Genomic DNA, 19,253 nt, shown 5'->3' on the forward strand with positions numbered 1-19,253 from the left:
CTTGAAGGAGCTGGAGCAGTTTTGCAAGGAGGAATGGGAAAAAATCCCAGTGGTAAGATGTGGCAAGCTCATAGAGACTTTTCCAAAGCAACTTGGAGCTGTGATAGCCGCAAAAGGTGGCTCTACAAAGTATTGACTTGGGGGGGGGGTGAATAGTTATGCACATTGGCTTTTTTTGTTATTTTCTCCTATTTGTTGTTTGCTTCACAATAAATAAAAAAATCTTCAAAGTTGTGGGCATGTTCTGTAAATTAAATGATGTAAATCCTCAAACAATCCATGTTAATTCCAGGTTGTGAGGCAACAAAACACGAAAAAAGCCAAGGGGGTGAATACTTTTGCAAGGCACTGTAAATACTGAAACGTTCTGTTCACACTTCAGTAGATCAGAATTGTGGGCAGAATCGCACAATTCTGCCCATTATTTCAGATTGTGCTAAAATCCCCACAAAGCATGTGATGTATTAAGATTTATTGGCACCCCAAACACAGTTAGTAGGTGTGCGATGAAAAGACACGCTTTTTTCCACACACAGGAAGGTTCTGGATCTTCTTTGTCATGTTTGTCACGTATACAGAAGCTGATGCAAGTAAATGGTCTGCCCTATGCGCTACACGTGAAAAACATGCAAGCGGGTTCCCGCTATGTGAAGTGTGAGTGGGGTCTAAAGAATATGTTCCAATAACCTATTAGCCTATTAGGATAAAGTATGTCTAAAGCCAAAACTTTTTTTTTTAACATTTTGGATAGAGAAGGGGAGGGTTACAAACGCTGTCATTTTTACCTGTAGACTCAACAAGAATATCTTTCCAATGTGAGGGATATTCCCTCTTCCCCCTATATTTCTGTTCTGGAGACAACTCAAAATTTGGGGTTTACTTTCACTCAGGATAATTAACTGCTTCCCAGCTGCCGTATTGCAGAATGACAGTTGGACGGCACCGCACTTGTGCTGGGAGGACATCATATGACATCCTCCCATTCTTGGTGCATTGGCAAGCAGTGCTGCGATCAGTGATGCACTGTGTCCCTCAGACACAGCTGGTAATGTAGGCTCTTTACCATGTGATCAGCTATGTCCATTCACAGCAGATCACATGTAAACAAATGCCGATTATTGTCATTTGCTTTCCTCAGCGCTGTCAGTGTCTGAGGAAAGGAAAGCCAATAACTGGCTTTCCTGTGGCGGCAGGGGCATTTACACTGATAATCAGTGCAGCATATCAGTGCCGGTTAAAGAAAGTGAATCTTCCTAACAGGTACACAGACAGCAAAAAAAACTGACAGAAGTTCTAAGCCCTTACCATATAAATTGAAATAAATGCCTTGCTGGTTCACACCAGATGCTTTCCAGTGCATTTGCAAACTGCAACCAGAACGTATTCCCAGTGTTTACCATTCCAATGGCCCCAATTTACACCCATGTTCCAGTGCTTTCAACAAAAGTACAACCTGCTGCATTTTCTTTGTCCCAAATGCATCAAAATGCGCACACACACACACACACACACACACACACACACACACACACGTGTACTTGAAGGCAGAGCTCGATAAATTCCAGGTGCTAGGTCACCATGGCGACTAGAAATTATGTCCGGCTGGGGCTTTTTTCAACCCATTCAGTTGGCACCAGGCGTTTCTGCATTTCCGGGTAGAGGGCACGCACCCACCCACCTGGCTGCGGTCCCACTGGCACCCTTACATGTCAATCACCACTGGCCTTCAGAGCAAGTGATAGGAGAGGGATCTGTGTTGTAAACACAGATCTCTTTACTGACAATGGGAATGTGTGCAAAGCTGGGAGACAAAAACCAGCACATTCCGTAAAACAGTACAGAGTGCAGTTACATTACACTACCCAGACATACAATTAACTCTTTGATTGCCCCAGATGTTAAACCCTTCCTGCCCAGTGTCATTAGTACAGTGACAGTGCATTTTATTAGTATTGATTAGAGCTGCGCGATTAATCGTTATAAAATTGCGATCTCGATTCTCTCCTCTGACGATCTCTCCCACTGAGAATAGGCGATTCTTTCATATAAACAAGTGGAGAGATTATCTGCTCACTCAGCTGTCAAAATAAAGCATCCCTGGCAATCTGCCAAGTTTAGAACTTGCATGAAACATTGTAACTAACTTCTTAGATCAAAGGCATAGAACTTCTTGTGTAAACAAATAAGCTGGGCAGTCTGCCAAGCTTTCAACCACATGTAAATGCAGGAAGTTTAACCACTTAAAAAGTTTAAATCTTTTTCTGACACTTCTTTAAAGTGGTGTTGCCACCAAAAAATTAAAAGCTGCTTAAAATTCGTAAAAAAAATAAAAATAAAAATAATTGGCAAAAATAAAAAAAAAATTTTACTCACCTCTAAATACCGGTTGCTAGGGGGTCCCTCGTAATCTGCCTTCTTCATTGCCCGGGCTGGTGACATCACTTCCCCTCGCGCCGCACATTCACCTGGGACCTGTCATGTGTCCCAGGTGACTGTAGGGCGTATCACAGCGCCCTGAGCCGCTCGCGCATGCGCAGTGGGTGCCCGGCTGTGAAGCCACAACTGGGTGCCCACAGTATGCATGACGGCGCCGCGAGCGGAGCGGGGAGCTTCGTTCCCCCGCATCGCTGGACCCCGGGGCAGGTAAGTGTCCGATTATTAAAAGCCAGCAGCTGCAGTATTTGTAGCTGCCGACTTTTATTTTTATTTTTTTTTAGGGGGTACCCCACTTTAAGTTAAAATCAATATTTTTTGCTAGAAAATTACTTGGAAAACCCAAACATCAATAAATAAAAAATTATATATATATATATATATATATATATATATATATATATATATATATATATATATATATATATATATATAATTTTAGCAGAGACCCTGGGGAATAAAATGGCAATTGCTGCAATATTTTATGTCACACTGTGTTTGCCCAGCAGTCTTTCAAATGCAATTGTTTGGGAAAAAATACACTTCAATAATAAAAAAAAAAAAAAAAACACAGTAAAAGTTAGCTAATTTTTTTTTGTTTTATTGTGAAAGATGATGTTACGCCGAGAGAATCGTGATCTATCTTCTAAGCAAAGAATTGTGATTCTCATTTTAGCCAGAATCGTGCAGCTCTAGTATTGATCACTGTTAGTATCAGTTAACCAATGTCAGAATGCCTGTAGTACCATCACAGTCCCGCTATAATTCCAGCATCAAAAGTGATTTGTGATGGAACGATTATCAGAGGGCATTTGAGTGGCAGTGAAGAGGCGATATGTCTCCTTCAACTGCTTGTTTTAACCCTCTGCATTTGGGTCACCTTTGGCAGCAGTACCGCTTATCAAAAGTGGTATGCCATCAAATTTTTGCTGCAATGTGAAGTGAAGCATCACTGCTGTGGCATGTGTACAGCCCTGGTTGACTGCATGCTCCACCTTGGGTGGATAGTCAGTGGGGGGGGGGGCAGTAAAACCATGGCTCATTTAACTGCTTTTAAAGCCGTATGTGGGAATGAGCCCCCCCAAACAAGGGCATGCAACCACTCAGAGCTGTTGACATACTGCAGCTGTAATGCGTTGGTTTGTGGCCATGGTAAAATGTAAATGGCATGTTGCATATGGCATGTAGTACTGAAACTGAAGGCACTAAATAGCGCTGTGCTGTAGGCAATTGTGCAGCAGTGGGTTCACATTTTGAGGGTTACAGCAGGCGGTGATGTGACAACATATTGCCACCTGACTACCTGTCAAAAAGCCCTCTGAAAAGCAATCCACTGCTGATCATTTTTTTTCAGAGGGGTGGCAGTACTAGCCTCATGTGTGAACTAGTCTTAACAAAAGAGTTAAAGATCATCTCTGTTAGCATAGGTGTTGGAAAATACTTGTATGCTCACAACAGAATTGTATTATTGGCTCTTTACCATTGTATAACCTTAAAACAAAAAACAAAAAATATTGCTAAAACAAAAGATGAATCCAGTAAAAAAGGGCACTGTCATTTTTGAGGAGTAATGTTACCCAGTTGAAAATAAGTTTTATCAAGTCAGTCCTGTAGCTTTTTTCCCATGCATGCTATTTGTGGGTTAGCCTAAATGCTTTTCACTATTTATCCACTAGATGGCCCCAAAGGAGTGTTTTTTTAGCCAGATTGCAGAACCACACATTTCTTGTCCCAAGGGTAAGGGCCAATTCACACTGCAATCACAGAGCACCCAGAACCAGTCAGGGCCCCGACCACTCTGCGTTGCCAGCTGGCTAGGCTGCAGTGTGATGCATTATTCAGCGCACCGCACCACCATGATTTTTGTAAAGAGAAAGAAAAAAAAAAATCTGAATTTTTTTTTTTTTATCAAATGTATTTTAATAAAATGCTTTTGGAGTAAAAATCTAAGGATAGTTTTCTATTTAAAGAGGAACTGCAGTCTACTCACATAATTTGTAATAAAAACATCTTTGCCATTCTGAAGCTTCCCTCCAACCACTTTGCACATTTTATATATACTGTGATTCTGTACTTGCCAAATATGCTGCAGAAATCTCCCTCCACTGAGTCTGGCTGCATCTATTTTAACTGTGGGCAGCTAAAGCTGCTGCCTGTTCAGTTCCTGGATTTACAGAGGCACACCTGCAACTCTCATTGGCCCTCTTATGACTCACATCCCAAACCCCCGCAAACTCACATAAGAGTGGGAGAGAGAAAGCTGTGCATGATGTCATAAGCCTAGGCTTTTTACCAGACAAGAAACAGGAAGTGGGCTGTATAAGGTATTTAAAGGCAGAAAAAAAAAATGTTTTACTATCCAAAATTAAAACAAGGGCAGGAGATTTAATAGATGGAAAGTGCAAGCTGAGATAACATGCACTGCATTGATGCAGTCACACAATGTCACAGTAACCATGAGATAAAAACAAAGTTCAGGAATATTCCTTTATCTCATTGTTTTGAAAATCTATGTACACTACAAACTGTATGATTGAATCGGTTCTGATATTGCTGTTTTACTAACCTGATATCTTATTATTCTAGATAGAATCTTTAATATTTGCTAAGCAAAATGAAGGTTTAATAACTTCCAGAAAGAATGAGTCCTTACATTTAAAGAGCACCTGTTATTTCAGATCCATCATGGCAGCGCCTGTTAGTGGGCATCCACTCACCTGCTGTCACCACGTCCCTCACCTTGTTGTGTCACTGTCACATCACCAACCATCCCATTAAAGTGAATGGGACTGTCAGGGAGTCAACAGCGGGTCAGAGAAGGCGCCGCAGCAGGACAGAGATGACGGCTCTTTAAAAATTATTATTTACTGTAAATCAAGCCTTTTTACTAGGGATTTACATCAAATCCACCCTGCATCACTCTCTACAATGTCGGGCGGTGCAATGCTCTGCCTGACACTGCAGTGCGATTTGGGCCGTTGCGCTGCAATAAAATGCAGCATGTCCACATTTTAGCACAGCGCTAGTCTGCACTGCAGTGTGAATGAGGCACACAGGAAACAAATTGTGGTGACAGGCCTTTTACCATGCTGACATAGTGTAAATTGGCTCTAAAGAAAAAAAGCAATAACTGTACATTTCCCCATTATCAGTTTAACAGTCCCTTGTGCAAGTACAGAAACATGCCTGTTGATCTGCCAGAAATGCTAATTGTTTTCATTGTTAGCATTTACATACACTAAGTGGAATTAAATGGTTTTGGTTGAATGTTTTCTTCTTGCCAGTTTTGTCATTACTGTGTGATTGCTTGTTTGTAGCCCATTATTTCTAATAATCTCTCATGCGTTGCCCATGTATTGTCGACATTGCCATTTGCTTGCCTGCATTTTACCAGCACTTTGTTCCATAGGGCTCTAATTGAATCCTCTGCAGGCCTATCACTATTAAACTACCCAGGTTTCTGTGTGGTGCTGCTATACACACACACACACACACACCACTGCTCTCCCCTTAGGGCCCTTTCACATTCATACATTTCTCCTGCGTTTTTATCTTGCAAGCAAAACGTTTCCCTTCACACCATTGCATTACAGTGTGTTTTGAAAAGGCCTGCATGCTGCATCTCCAAAAACACAGCTTCGATGGAGAGCGCAGTAAAACCCTGGTAAAAACGCAACTGCAATTTGCGTTTCACTCACATGTCCATTTTCCACAGGTACAGGCAACTCAAATGTGCGCAGGACACACATATCTAAAACAGCAAAATCCCAGTAAAATTCGGTCTGGTATGGATTTTAAGGGGAACCCCCATGGCAAAAAAACAATTGGCCTGGGCCCCCCCCCCCCCAAAATCCATACCAGTCCTTATCCGAGCATGCAGCCCAGCAGGTCAGGAAACAAGCGAGCGCATGCCCCCCCCCCCCCCCGAATCATACCAGGCTACATGCCCTCAACATGTGTGGGTGGGTGCTTTGGGGCGGGGGCCTCTTTCCATCTTTCGACAACCCTGGCCAGTGGTTGTCTGTGTCTTCGGGTGGGGGACTTATGGGAATCTGGAAGCCCCCTTTAACAAGGGGGCCCCCAGATCCCAGCCCCCCAACCTATGTGAATGAGTACGGGGTACATTGTACCCCTACCCATTCACCTAAAAAAATTATAATAAAAAAGTCGAAAATAAGAACAGCACACAGGTTTTTGAAAAAGTAATTTATTAAAGCAGCTCCAGCATCTCTTCTCCTTCTGATGTCTTCATCCTCCGGTTCTTCTCCCTCTGCCGGTTCTCCTCTCTCCGCTTTCTTCTCTCTGCTGGGTCTCCTCTCTCCACTGTCTTCTTTTCTGTTCTTGCTCCAATGTTCTCTCAACTCTCTCTCCCTCTGTAATGCTGGGTCCGCCATGTGCCATTACTTACATAGGCATGGAGCGTGGCCAACCGATGAAGGCATCCAGAGGCTCTGCCCCCTTGGGATGTCACCTGATGAGGAGACCCGGCAGAGGGAGAAGAGGGAGAGGGAGAAGAGAGCAGAGAGAGGAGACCCGGCAGAGGGTTTAGACAGCGAAGAGAGGAGACCCGGCAGAGGGTTTAGACAGCGAAGAGAGGAGACCCGGCAGAGGGTTTAGACAGCGAAGAGAGGAGACCCGGCAGAGGGTTTAGACAGCGAAGAGAGGAGACCCGGCAGAGGGTTTAGACAGCGAAGAGAGGAGACCCGGCAGAGGGTTTAGACAGCGAAGAGAGGAGACCCGGCAGAGGGTTTAGACAGCGAAGAGAGGAGACCCGGCAGAGGGTTTAGACAGCGAAGAGAGGAGACCCGGCAGAGGGTTTAGACAGCGAAGAGAGGAGACCCGGCAGAGGGTTTAGACAGCGAAGAGAGGAGACCCGGCAGAGGGTTTAGACAGCGAAGAGAGGAGACCCGGCAGAGGGTTAGACAGCGAAGAGAGGAGACCCGGCAGAGGGTTTAGACAGCGAAGAGAGGAGACCCGGCAGAGGGTTTAGACAGCGAAGAGAGGAGACCCGGCAGAGGGTTTAGACAGCGAAGAGAGGAGACCCGGCAGAGGGCTTAGACAGCGAAGAGAGGAGACCCGGCAGAGGGATTAGACAGCGAAGAGAGGAGACCCGGTAGATATCAGCGGAGGAAAAAAAAAAAGAAAGAAAGGGGGATGAAGACATCACTAGAGGTAGAAAAACCAGAGGATGAAGACATCACCGGAGGGAGAAGAAAATTGGAAGGAGAAGAGACATTGGAGCTGCTTTAATAAATTACTTTGTCAAAAACGTGTGGTTTTTATTTTTGACTTTTTTTTTTTTTTTTTTAAGGTGAATGGGTAGGGGTACAATGTAACCGACATAGCTGTTGGGCTGAGTGCTCAGATAGGGGTTTGGTATGGATTTTGGGAGGAACCTACACTATTTTTTTGGGATGGGGGTTGGCTTAAAATCCATACCTTGGATCTTAGAGGGGGGAACTCTATGACATTTTTTTTTTATTTGGCGTGGAGTTCCTCTTCAAGATTCTCAGAGCACAAGTCACATGCTAAAGTCAGATCAGTTAAGACGATGATCCTACTTCAATGATATTCAATGGGCTAAAGTAAGATCAAAGTCGGACCAAAGTAGTGCAAGAACCTATTTCAAAGTTGGACTGACTTTTGTGGAACCAGTTAAGATGGATTTCATAGGGAACCATTGATTTATACACGTCATGCGACATGTGCTCCCAATGTTGGAGCTTTAGTCATACCAATGTGAACCCAGCCTTAGCCAAAAGAATTAAAATGCCCCTATAGTCAATGAAAACATACAACCAATAAAAACCAAATGGGACTATAGAGCAGTGGTGGCTGGTGGTAACAATGCACCCACAATCACCCCAACCCCTCCCCAATACGTATTTATCCAAAATATAGTATTAAAGTTCTTGGTATAAAATCACACACATCATTACCTTGTCAGTGAAGTCCATTATAGGATAAAAGAAAAAATAGATTTTCCATCTAATAAATATAGGCATTGTGTTTCTGGGATCAATGTATACATCTTCAGACACAGTGACCAATAAATGTCCTTAAAATGTTAAGTACTACAAAAAATGCATCTCTTTCCCTCCTTGTAGGCCCAATGCAGATCTATGCAACTTTCCAAGGGAAGAAGGCCAGGAAGGAGAACAACCCCCCCACCAGGCAGGTGGTCCATAGATGGTCACAGAGAGGGTGACAGGCTTATAACGATAAAATATACAAACACTTTATTTTAAGAGTCCAGCAATAGATCATGCCATGTAATAACCTTTAACTACTTCAGCCCCGGACCAATTGTCAGCCTAAGGACCAGAGGTCTTTTTACAATTTGGCACTGCACTGCTTTAACTGGTAATTGCGCGGTCATGCAATGTTGTACCCAAGCAAAATTTGCGTCCTTTTCTTCACACAAATAGAGCTTTCTTTTGATGGTATTTGATTGCCTCTGCGATTTTTATTTTTTACGATATAAAAGGAAAAAGACTGAAATTTTTTTTAAAAAATATATATTTTCTACTTTTAGGGCAAAATGTATTCAGCCACATGTCTTTAGTAAAAAAAAAACAATGTCAATAAGCGTATATTTTTTGGTTTGCGCAAAAGTTATAGCGTCTACAAACTAGAGTACATTTTCTGGAATTTACACAGCTTTTAATTTATGACTGCCTATCTCATTTCTTGAGGTGCTAAAATGGCAGGGCAGTACAAACCCCCCAAGTGACCCCATTTTGGAAAGTAGACACCCAAGGAAATTGCTGAGGAGCATGTTGAGCCCATTGAATATTTTTTTTTGTCCCAAGTGATTGAATAATGACAAAAAAAAAAAAAAAAAAGTTTACAAAAAGTTGTCACTAAATGATATATTGCTCACACATGCCATAGTTATAAGTGGAATTGCACCCCAAAATATATTCTGCTGCTTCTCCTGAGTATGGGGATACCACATATGTGGGACTTTTTGGGAGTCTAGCCGCATACGGAACCCCGAAAACCAATCACTGCCTTCAGGATTTGTAAGGGTGCAAATTTTTGATTTCACTCCTCACTACCTATCACAGTTTCGAAGGCCATAAAATGCCAAAATAACACAACCCCCCCCCCCCCCCCCCCCAAATGACCCCATTTTGGAAAGTAGACACCCCAAGGAAATTGCTGAGGGGCATGTTGAGCCCATTGAATATTTTTTTTTGTCCCAAGTGATTGAATAATGACACAAAAAATAAAAAATAAAGTTTACAAAAAGTTGTCACTAAAAAGCAACCTACATTTTTTTTCCATTTTGAATAGAGCACTGTTTTTCAACCTTTTTCCAGTCAAAGCACCCTTTAAAAGTATGGATAATCTTGAGGCACCCCATTCTAAAATGTAAAAAAACATAACTAAAAGTTTCACATAACACAGCAATATCCACACACGTAGGATACCCAACGTTAGAAGAGATTTTTCCTTCCAAAGCAAATACATCTTTGCACACTGGTACTGACTAGTATTCCAATGTTTCTCTTCTCCTTCAGCTTCCCCTCCTCACTCTGCTAATGTGACCCCACTGCTAATGGAGAGAGTAAACAAGGATTCTGTGCAGGTGCCTGACATCCTCCATATCAATCAATGATGTCATTGGTTGTTATGATACCAGTGGTTGGGAAATTATATTGGTACACAATGAAAACCTGAGGCTTTGTGTAACTAAAAGGGCAGGCTTATATCACATGCTTGTATACAATTTTGGGGCAATTTTGAAGGATTTTTCCAAGACACCCCTGAAGATACTTGAAGGCACCCTGGTTGAAAAAGGCTGAAATAGAGCAAGGGAGGCTTATAACCCGTCTGTTTTTTTGTTGCCATTGGAGAAATCTTCCTTAATTTCCTGTCCCATAGTTAAAACGGGAACTGAGGGGAATATTTCCCCTCCATTACGGTTTTGGGGTCAACCCAAAATTTCTGATTTACTTTTAATGGTAATGGTAAACAGGACAGATAGAATCTCTGCAACAGGGGCACAGACCGCAATAAAAACCTCACAGGTGTTCAAATCCAACTCCTTTTTATCCTAAAAAAAAAAAAAAAAAAGTTTTGCTGTCAGTTACACTTAAAGTGGTTGTAAACCCTTGCAAACCACTTTGACCTACAGGTAAGCCTAGATTAAGGGTAACCTGTAGGTCCAAGAAATATCTCCTAAACCTATATGGTTTAGGAGATATTTACCTGAAGACAGCCACCGCTGTGGGTAAGCCGCAGATCGCGGCGATATGCCGCGAGTGTCGGCTCCCGTGCGCTGTGATTCGCCGGAGCAGCGAGACCCACCAAGAAAATGGACGCTTGGAACTACAGGGGACAGCGGTGACTTCACTGGCTCCTGTGTCAGGTAAGTGACACATAATGGACTACTATGCGATGCATAGTAGTCCATTATGCTTTACCTTTGCAGGGAATCAAAGAGGAAGTAAACCCATCAGGGTTTACTTCCTCTTTAATCAAAGAAGTCCCTATAGTCTTATTTGGAATGATTAGTTCTTGTGGCACATCACAGAGCTCAAAAAGAAACACGGAAAGGCTTTCTCAAAGGCAGAGCTTAGCCATTTTAACCCAAACAGCATCATATGGAGAAATCAGTCTAATTTTGGAGACATTCCTCTCACCCCTAATTCTGTACACGGTAGTCTTCTTTTGGGAAAGCTAAAAGTGGAAAAAAAACATTATAGCTCCATCTGCTGGCTGATTAGAAGACTGCATAAAGCTAGTATAGTATATTCCATATTAAAGCGGTAGTAAACCCGCATTTTTTTTTTTTTTTTTTTTTAAAACCTGCAAAGCAAAAGGCATAATGAGCTAGTATGCACCGCATACTAGCTCATTATGAAATACTTACCTTAGAACGAGGCCCCGACATCTCGCCCGATCCACGCCGAGGAAGCCGACATGCTCCCTCGGCGTCTCTTCCGGGTATCGCGGCTCCGGCGCTGTGAGTGGCCGGAGCCGCGATATCGTCACTCCCGCGCATGCGCGCGGGAGATTTAAATCCGGCCGGACGAGCGCTGCCGGATTTTCGCGGAGAGAACCCCCTTGTGCGCATGCGCCGCTGCAGTCAGCGGCGCATACCGAGGGGAATATCTCCTAAACCGTACAGGTTTAGGAGATATTTTTTTTACCTACAGGTAAGCCTTATTATAGGCTTTCCTGTAGGTAAAAGTTAAAAAAGTGGGTTTATTCCACTTTAACTTGACAAAAAAAAGAAAAGAAAAAAATGTATCATTTTAGTCCTGACCATACTAAAGAAATGTGGGCTGTGGAGGTGTGGGGGCAGATCTGTGCTGAGATGGGGGGAGAGCAGTCGGTGCAGACTCAGAGGTCAAAAAACAGAAGGAGGGGTGGAAATGTTGCACACTGTGCATACTGCACTCCTGAACCCTGCACTGAGTAGAGAGTGCAGGGTTCAGAGGTGCAGTATGTACAGTGTGCAACATCTCATTTCCACCCCCCATCCGGGTTTTTGACCCAGCGCCCCGCACACAGCCCAGCACTGAACCCCGCAACACAGCCCAGCGCTGAACCCCGCACCCTGCACACAGCCCAGCCCTGAACCCCGTACACAGCCCATCACTGAACCCCGCACACAGCCCTGCACTCCGCACACAGCCCAGCGCTGAGCCCTGCGCCCCGCACACAGCCCAGCGCTGAGCCCTGCGCCCCGCACACAGCCCAGCGCTGAGCCCTGCGCCCCGCACACAGCCCAGCGCTGAGCCCTGCGCCCCGCACACAGCCCAGCGCTGAGCCCTGCGCCCCGCACACAGCCCAGCGCTGAGCCCTGCGCCCCGCAAACCCTGAACCCTACACTCTCTATGTAGCACACTCTTGAACTCTCCATTCGGTACATAGTGCAGCTCCCAAACCCTGCCTATTGTACACAGCACATGCCTGTACTCTGAGCTAGTTATTACTTACATTTAAAACCAGTAAGAATTAAATGCAGAGGCAATTATTTAATATGATAAAAAGTAGATAGTTTTAGATATACAACTGGCTCCTGTGCTTAGAGCACAACCCCGAATACGGCACCCTGTGCGTAAAGCGCAAACCCCAAACACTGCACTTTATACACAGCACATCCCTGAACCCTGCACTCTCTAGTGCACTCTTGAACTCTGCATTCAGTATGTAGCGCAGCTCCCAACCCCTGCCTTCTGTACACAGCACACCCCTGAACTCTGAGCTAGTTATTAATGAGTTTAAAACCAGTAAGAATTAAATGCAAAGGCAATTATTTAATATGATAAAGAGTAGATACATAGTTTTAGATATACCACTGGCCCCTTGTGGACAACCATATTTATGATACAGCCCCTGATCTAAGGTCTCTGCTAATAAAATTTAATTAACGTTTGGGGGTTCTAAGTAATTTGCTAGCAAAAGAAAAAAAAATTAGATTTTTACTTGTAGAAGAGAAGTGTCAGAATTGACCCGGTTGACAAGGTGTTAAAAGCAGGGGTCTTCAAACTATGGCCCTCTAGTTGTTCAGGAACTACAATTCCCATCATGCCTAGTCATGTCTGTGAATGTCAGAGTTTTACAATGCCTCATGGGATGTGTATTTCTACAACAGCTGGAGGGCCGTAGTTTGAGGATCCCTGGGTTTAAGGAATTGTGAGAGGCGAATACCAAGGCATATTTAAGTATTTACACTGCTTGCTTTAATAAATATACCCAAGGGTGTATATGAATACAGAGGTACATTAACTTGTGTCTTTTATATCTTCCGGTAGTTCACCTTTAAAATGTGAGAGGGAGTTGATCTCTCACTTCCCGTTGCACCTTCAGGGGAAAAAAAAAAAAATGTACAGAGACAGTTCAGTATGACATGCATTTTCTGATGCTTCAAGAAAGCTTTTATTTGGGATGGATTTGGTATGGACTTGCAGTAGCACAGCCCCTTCCAGTTACTTCCTACGTGTAAGTGTAAACTGTTGGCAAAATATAACTCCTGTATAGTAAAAATAAGAGGGTACTGAGCCTGCCTGCCCCCTCTGCTCTTGTCCTGTGCATGGAATTGAATAAAGTTAAAGCTGAAATTCGCATTCACTCTCTAGACATTTGACCATTATCACTCACCTGTTCAGTTGGAAACAGAGTGTTAATATATTCAACAGCATTAAAGTCTGCACGATCCAAGGGGTCCAGACCTGGGAAAACCTGTAAATGAGGAACACAAACACTGTAAAACCTTTGCAATCAATGCTTTACTTATCTAATAAATCTTGATATTATTCCCCCTGATGTCATCCTCTGTCCAAACAATGCCGTATTCTGCTACATATTTTAAAAAAAAAATCCCAAGAAGTGTATTTTGATTGGTTTGCACAAGTTATTGTGTCTACAAACTATGAGATTTATGGCATTTTTATTTATTGATTGTTTTTACTAGTAATGGCAGCGACTGTGACATTGCTGCGGACAAATCGGACACCTGACACTTTTTTGGGAACCAGTGACATTATTACAGTGATAAAAACACTGTTACTGTTCTAATGACACTGGCAAGGAGGGGCTTAACGTCAGGGTGATCAAAGGGTTAAGTGTGTCCCTAGGAGGTGCTTACTAATTGTGTAGGGGGTGGTCTGACTGGGTGAAGACAGAGATTGGTGTTCCTGCTAAGCAGTAACACAAGATCTCCATCTTATTGCCTCTCAGAACGGCAATCTGCCTTGTTTACATAGGCAGATCGACATTTTGCCTCTCTGGGGAACGATCGTGGGTGACTGGCAGATTGGCTCCCCCATTGTCTAAACAATGCACCCCCAGTGACTGTTGCAGAAAATTACGTACAAGTACATAATTTCACGCAATAGAGCTGACCTGCCACAGTATATCTGCAGTAGGCGGTTGGCAAGTGGTTAAAGAGAAGTATTGGATTTTTTTATTTTATTTTAGAATCATACTTACCTAGATGGATGCTACATATGTCCCTTGCTGGCTCTAATAAAGAGAACCGAGCGATCAAACACCGCTGACTACTCGGTTCCCAGAGCTCCCCGAGCAGAGAGCTGCTGACTGTCAGTCAGAGCTCTCTGCTCTGCCTCCTCCTGCTGAGCTGTGGAAGGGGTAGAAGCAGCCAGCTCAGGCTCTCAGCAGATCACTGGAAGGCGGAGCCAGGTGCTGGTCCAGTCATGTGGGCGGATCCAGACTTCATTGTCATGGTTTTGCCTGAGCCTGGACTGGCTTTGTGATGTCAAACAATTTTCTTTAGCTGAAAATGGATTACCAGAGTGCAGAACGAACTTCACTTCTATGATCCACAGAAGTACAGCCATACAAGCTTTGGTTGTACTTCTCTAACTACTTCTCGCCCCGGCCTATAGCAGATTGATGGCTGGGAAGCGGTTTTGTTATCCTGAATGGAGGTATGATGCCTTTCAGGATAAAATGCGGGCGCGCAGTATGGCGTGTCAGTCTGACACACCGCATCTTTGATCGTGGTAAGGAGCCTCTGACCAATCACAGCTGATTACAGGGTGAACCAGGAAGTGCCGGTAAACAGCTTTCTGCTGTTCACGCTGACAGGGAGAGCTGATTGGTGGCTCTCCCTGTCAGGGGCGGGGGGTCTGTGCTGATAATCAGCACATTGATTATCAGCACAGCCCCATCAGATGTGCCACCAACTATACCAATCAGTGACCCATCAGAAATGCCTGTCAGTGTACATCAAAGTGTCAACCAGTGCCCACCACAGTGTCAATCAGTAACGCCTGTCAATACATCATACAATCAGTGCTGCCCATCAGTGCCATCTATTAGTGTTCATCCGTGCCGCCTATCAGTGCCCATCAACGAAGGAGAAAACAACATTTTAGAACAGAAAAAAAGAAACACTTTTTTTTCTTCACAAATTTCGGTCTTTTTTTAGCAAAAAATAAAAACCGCAGAGGTGATAAAATACCACCAAAAGAAAGGAAAATGTAGTATGAGTACAGTGTTGTATGACCGCACAATTGTGTGACAGCTCTGAAAGCTGAAAAGTGTCTTGGGCAGGAGGGGGATTGCGGTTGAATAACACTAGAAGATGAGGGTGCAATGTGCATCCAGCCTGATTTCCTTCCCCCATTATCCGGTCATAGACACCCATGGGACCCCTGTAGACACTGTGAATGGAATTTACTAAGACTGCAGTGGGCAGACTCTGGAGCAGCTTTGCATGGCAACCAACCGGCTTCCAGCTTTCATTTTCAAAGCTTACTTGAAGCAGCTGAAGGTGGAAGCTGACTGGTTGCCATAGTTTTAGGGGTCTGCCATGCCTCTAGTCTGTGTGAGATGACAGGTGAGCTCGTACATCTCAGCAATGAAGACTGTACATGGTGCGTTGGGTGTAGGAAGGTTGGTGCTCAATATACAGATCATCCCCCGGGTACAACATCCGCCCTCACCTGCTCTATGGCTTGCTGCACCTCTGGGGACAGATGAAGCACAGCCTCCAGCTCCTCCACCACTTCCAGCTCTTCTTCCTCCATCCTGCTCAGCTGCTTCCCTTACTCACACAGCTCGAACCTCTTCCTGGAGCGCGGGGCACCCTGGGAGGAAGTGTTCTACCCCCTCACACACCGGGCGCCATCTTTGATGTGGGTTTGCCAATATTCCTGAACCTGAACACGTGAAAAGCTCCTGTTTGTGAATAAGAGCGTCTCCTCTGTCCGTGTCTGGCGTGGAGGCAGGCTATGTTATTATTCAATTTAAGAAAGGTCTATTGGCATTTTAGGGTTTGAGGAAAAGGTGCTTTACAACGAATGTTTACATTTTATTAATTAAAAAAAAGCCAGACCTGAACACTACTATCCCGGTGTAGTGTCACAGTTTGATGCCTATCACAGGATGGTGCGGAAGTGACGTTGTTGCGTACTGCGCATGCGCGATGCGCTCCAAACGCTCGCGCCGTGCGTTCCAACATAGTTTCGGCAATACAGTTCAGCGAAACCATCACATAATGTTACGGAAGTGATGTTACACACAACACAAACACGGGCCACGTTGTTGCGTACTGCGCATGCGCGATGCGTTCCAAACACTTGCGCCGTGCGTTCCAACATAGTTTCGGCAATACAGTTCAGCGAAACCATCACATAATGTTACGGAAGTGAAGTTACACACAACACAAACACTGGGCCGTTCGTTACAACACTAATACTTCCCTTGTTACCTAGTAGGTTTTGCATTGCTGGGACTTGTAGTGCCTATCCTGAGCTACATGCTTCAATGTTCAGTGTCCTCATCCCTATCCCCATGCTTCAATGTTCAGTGTCCATCCTTATCCCCGTGCTTCAATGTTCAGTGTCCTCATCCTTATCCCCGAGCTTCAATGTTCAGTGTCCATCCTTATCCCCGTGCTTCAATGTTCAGTGTCCTCATCCCTATCCGCGAGCTTCAATGTTCAGTGTCCTCATCCTTATCCCTGTGCTTCAATGTTCAGTGTCCTCATCCCTATCCCCATGCTTCAATGTTCAGTGTCCTCATCCCTATCCGCGAGCTTCAATGTTCAGTGTCCTCATCCTTATCCCTGTGCTTCAATGTTCAGTGTCCTCATCCCTATCCCCATGCTTCAATGTTCAGTGTCCTCATCCCTATCCGCGAGCTTCAATGTTCAGTGTCCTCATCCTTATCCCTGTGCTTCAATGTTCAGTGTCCTCATCCCTATCCCCATGCTTCAATGTTCAGTGTCCTCATCCCGATCCGCAAGCTTCAATGTTCAGTGTCCTCATCCTTATCCCTGTGCTTCAATGTTCAGTGTCCTCATCCCTATCCGCAAGCTTTAAATGTTCAGTGTCCTCATCCCTATCCGCAAGCTTCAATGTTCAGTGTCCTCATCCTTATCCCCATGCTTCGATGTTCAGTGTCCTCATCGAAGCAGGGGGATAAGGATGAGGACACTGAACATTGAAGCTCGCGGATAGGGATGAGGACACTGAACATTGAAGCAGGGGGATAGGGATGAGGACACTGAACATTGAAGCTCGGGGATAAGGATGAGGACACTGAACATTGAAGCTCGCGGATAGGGATGAGGACACTGAACATTGAAGCTCGCGGATAGGGATGAGGACACTGAACATTGAAGCAGGGGGATAGGGATGAGGACACTGAACATTGAAGCTCGGGGATAAGGATGAGGACCCTGAACATTGAAGCAGGGGGATAAGGATGAGGACACTGAACATTGAAGCTCGCGGATAGGGATGAGGACACTGAACATTGAAGCAGGGGGATAGGGATGAGGACACTGAACATTGAAGCATGTAGCTCAGGATAGGCACTACAAGTCCCAGCAATGCAAAACCTACTAGGTAACAAGGGAAGTATTAGTGTTGTAACGAACGGCCCAGTGTTTGTGTTGTGTGTAACTTCACTTCCGTAACATTATGTGATGGTTTCGCTGAACTGTATTGCCGAAACTATGTTGGAACGCACGGCGCAAGTGTTTGGAACGCATCGCGCATGCGCAGTACGCAACAACGTGGCCCGTGTTTGTGTTGTGTGTAACATCACTTCCGTAACATTATGTGATGGTTTCGCTGAACTGTATTGCCGAAACTATGTTGGAACGCACGGCGCGAGCGTTTGGAGCGCATCGCGCATGCGCAGTACGCAACAACGTCACTTCCGCACCATCCTGTGATAGGCATCAAACTGTGACACTACACCGGGATATCCCTAATGCACCCGGCGTCGTCCAGTACCATCTAAAACCAATAGATGGCGCTAATAGGCAGTATATTAGCGCCATCTATTGGTTTCAGGTGGTACCGGGCGACCATAAAGCTCGCTACTTAGTAACCTTCCTCATCGCTGGCGCTGCATAGAAGTATAGAGATTAGCAGTCTACACTATAAACTGTCCTGTAAGATGCGATATTCGATAAGCGTGCTTCTCTAATATTCAACACTGCACAAGCAGCCGTAATGCATAAATAGAATATGCTACGCAATCCAAAAGGTGGCGCTATTGACTAACTAGAACTTATAATCAAGCCAAGCATTCAATTACTTTATAATCACACGTTACATATACACAGATGTAAACCAAATTTCATCATTTTATATCTTTTTTTGACCAAGATTAAAAATGCAATCACTCAGCTCGTGGTCATTCCCTCCTTCTTCTCTGCAAGAGAGAAGAGGAACGGTCATCAACAGCTGGAAGCACTACAATAAAGCAGCGCCTCCAACTCACTTCGCGCTCAGGAACAACCACATTGCCTCTTCATCGTGATTGGTGAGTTTGTACACTTTAGAGCACATTTCGACAGTCAAGCACTATAGAAATGATCCCTGAAAGTATAGTCTTAACCTGTCTTCTGTTCAGCAACCCATCCAGCCATTACATGATCTCTTATCACCTTAGGGCGAGGTTGGATATGCTAATTATTTTGACTTAATATTATAAATCAAACGAAGTTACTGTTAAATATGTGCTCAGATGTGATTACAGGAGATAATAATATAAATACAAATTAGAAACTTTAACGCTTTGCTACAAACCACCTTCATTTGCATATCTGCTCCCAGCAAACCAATCACACAAGAGTGTACTCAGTGTTGCCACCTAGTGACCGAATTACAATCTAGAAGAGAACGAAGAGAAATGTTTATTTCTACAGTTTATCAAGGTGGAAAAAAAGATGAAACGTGTAATACATAAAATAGAGAGGTTAACCACTTCAGCGCTGGAAGGTGTTACCTCCCCATTAATGAAAAGGCCATTTTTTTTTTTTTTTGCGATGTGGCACTGCGTTACTTTAACCGTTTCAGCCCTGGAAGATTTTACCCCCT

General features: G+C 44.2%; 1 protein-coding gene and 1 non-coding gene across 2 annotated transcripts in view; both read right to left on the reverse strand.

Moving 5' to 3' along the window:
- Nucleotides 1-16,019, reverse strand: part of VPS53 (VPS53 subunit of GARP complex) — a 221,713-nt gene extending 205,694 nt beyond the window's left edge. The window contains exons 1-2 of the mRNA XM_077482250.1: nt 15,861-16,019; nt 13,552-13,632 (exon numbers count right to left, since the gene is read on the reverse strand). Of these exons, the coding sequence (XP_077338376.1) occupies nt 13,552-13,632; nt 15,861-15,944 (165 nt within the window). The 5' untranslated portion in view covers nt 15,945-16,019. The remainder of the gene's footprint in view (nt 1-13,551; nt 13,633-15,860) is intronic.
- Nucleotides 16,020-18,551: 2,532 nt separating this feature from the next.
- Nucleotides 18,552-18,768, reverse strand: LOC143986418 (small nucleolar RNA U3). The gene has a single exon (XR_013276513.1). It is a non-coding gene; the product is annotated as a small nucleolar RNA U3 (small nucleolar RNA).
- Between the last annotated feature and the right edge of the window lie 485 nt (nt 18,769-19,253).

The sequence above is a fragment of the Lithobates pipiens genome, unplaced genomic scaffold (genome assembly GCF_037356315.1).
Source record: "Lithobates pipiens isolate NorthernLeopardFrog02 unplaced genomic scaffold, aLitPip1_a1.2 Scaffold_16, whole genome shotgun sequence".
Lineage (NCBI taxonomy): Eukaryota > Metazoa > Chordata > Amphibia > Anura > Ranidae > Lithobates > Lithobates pipiens.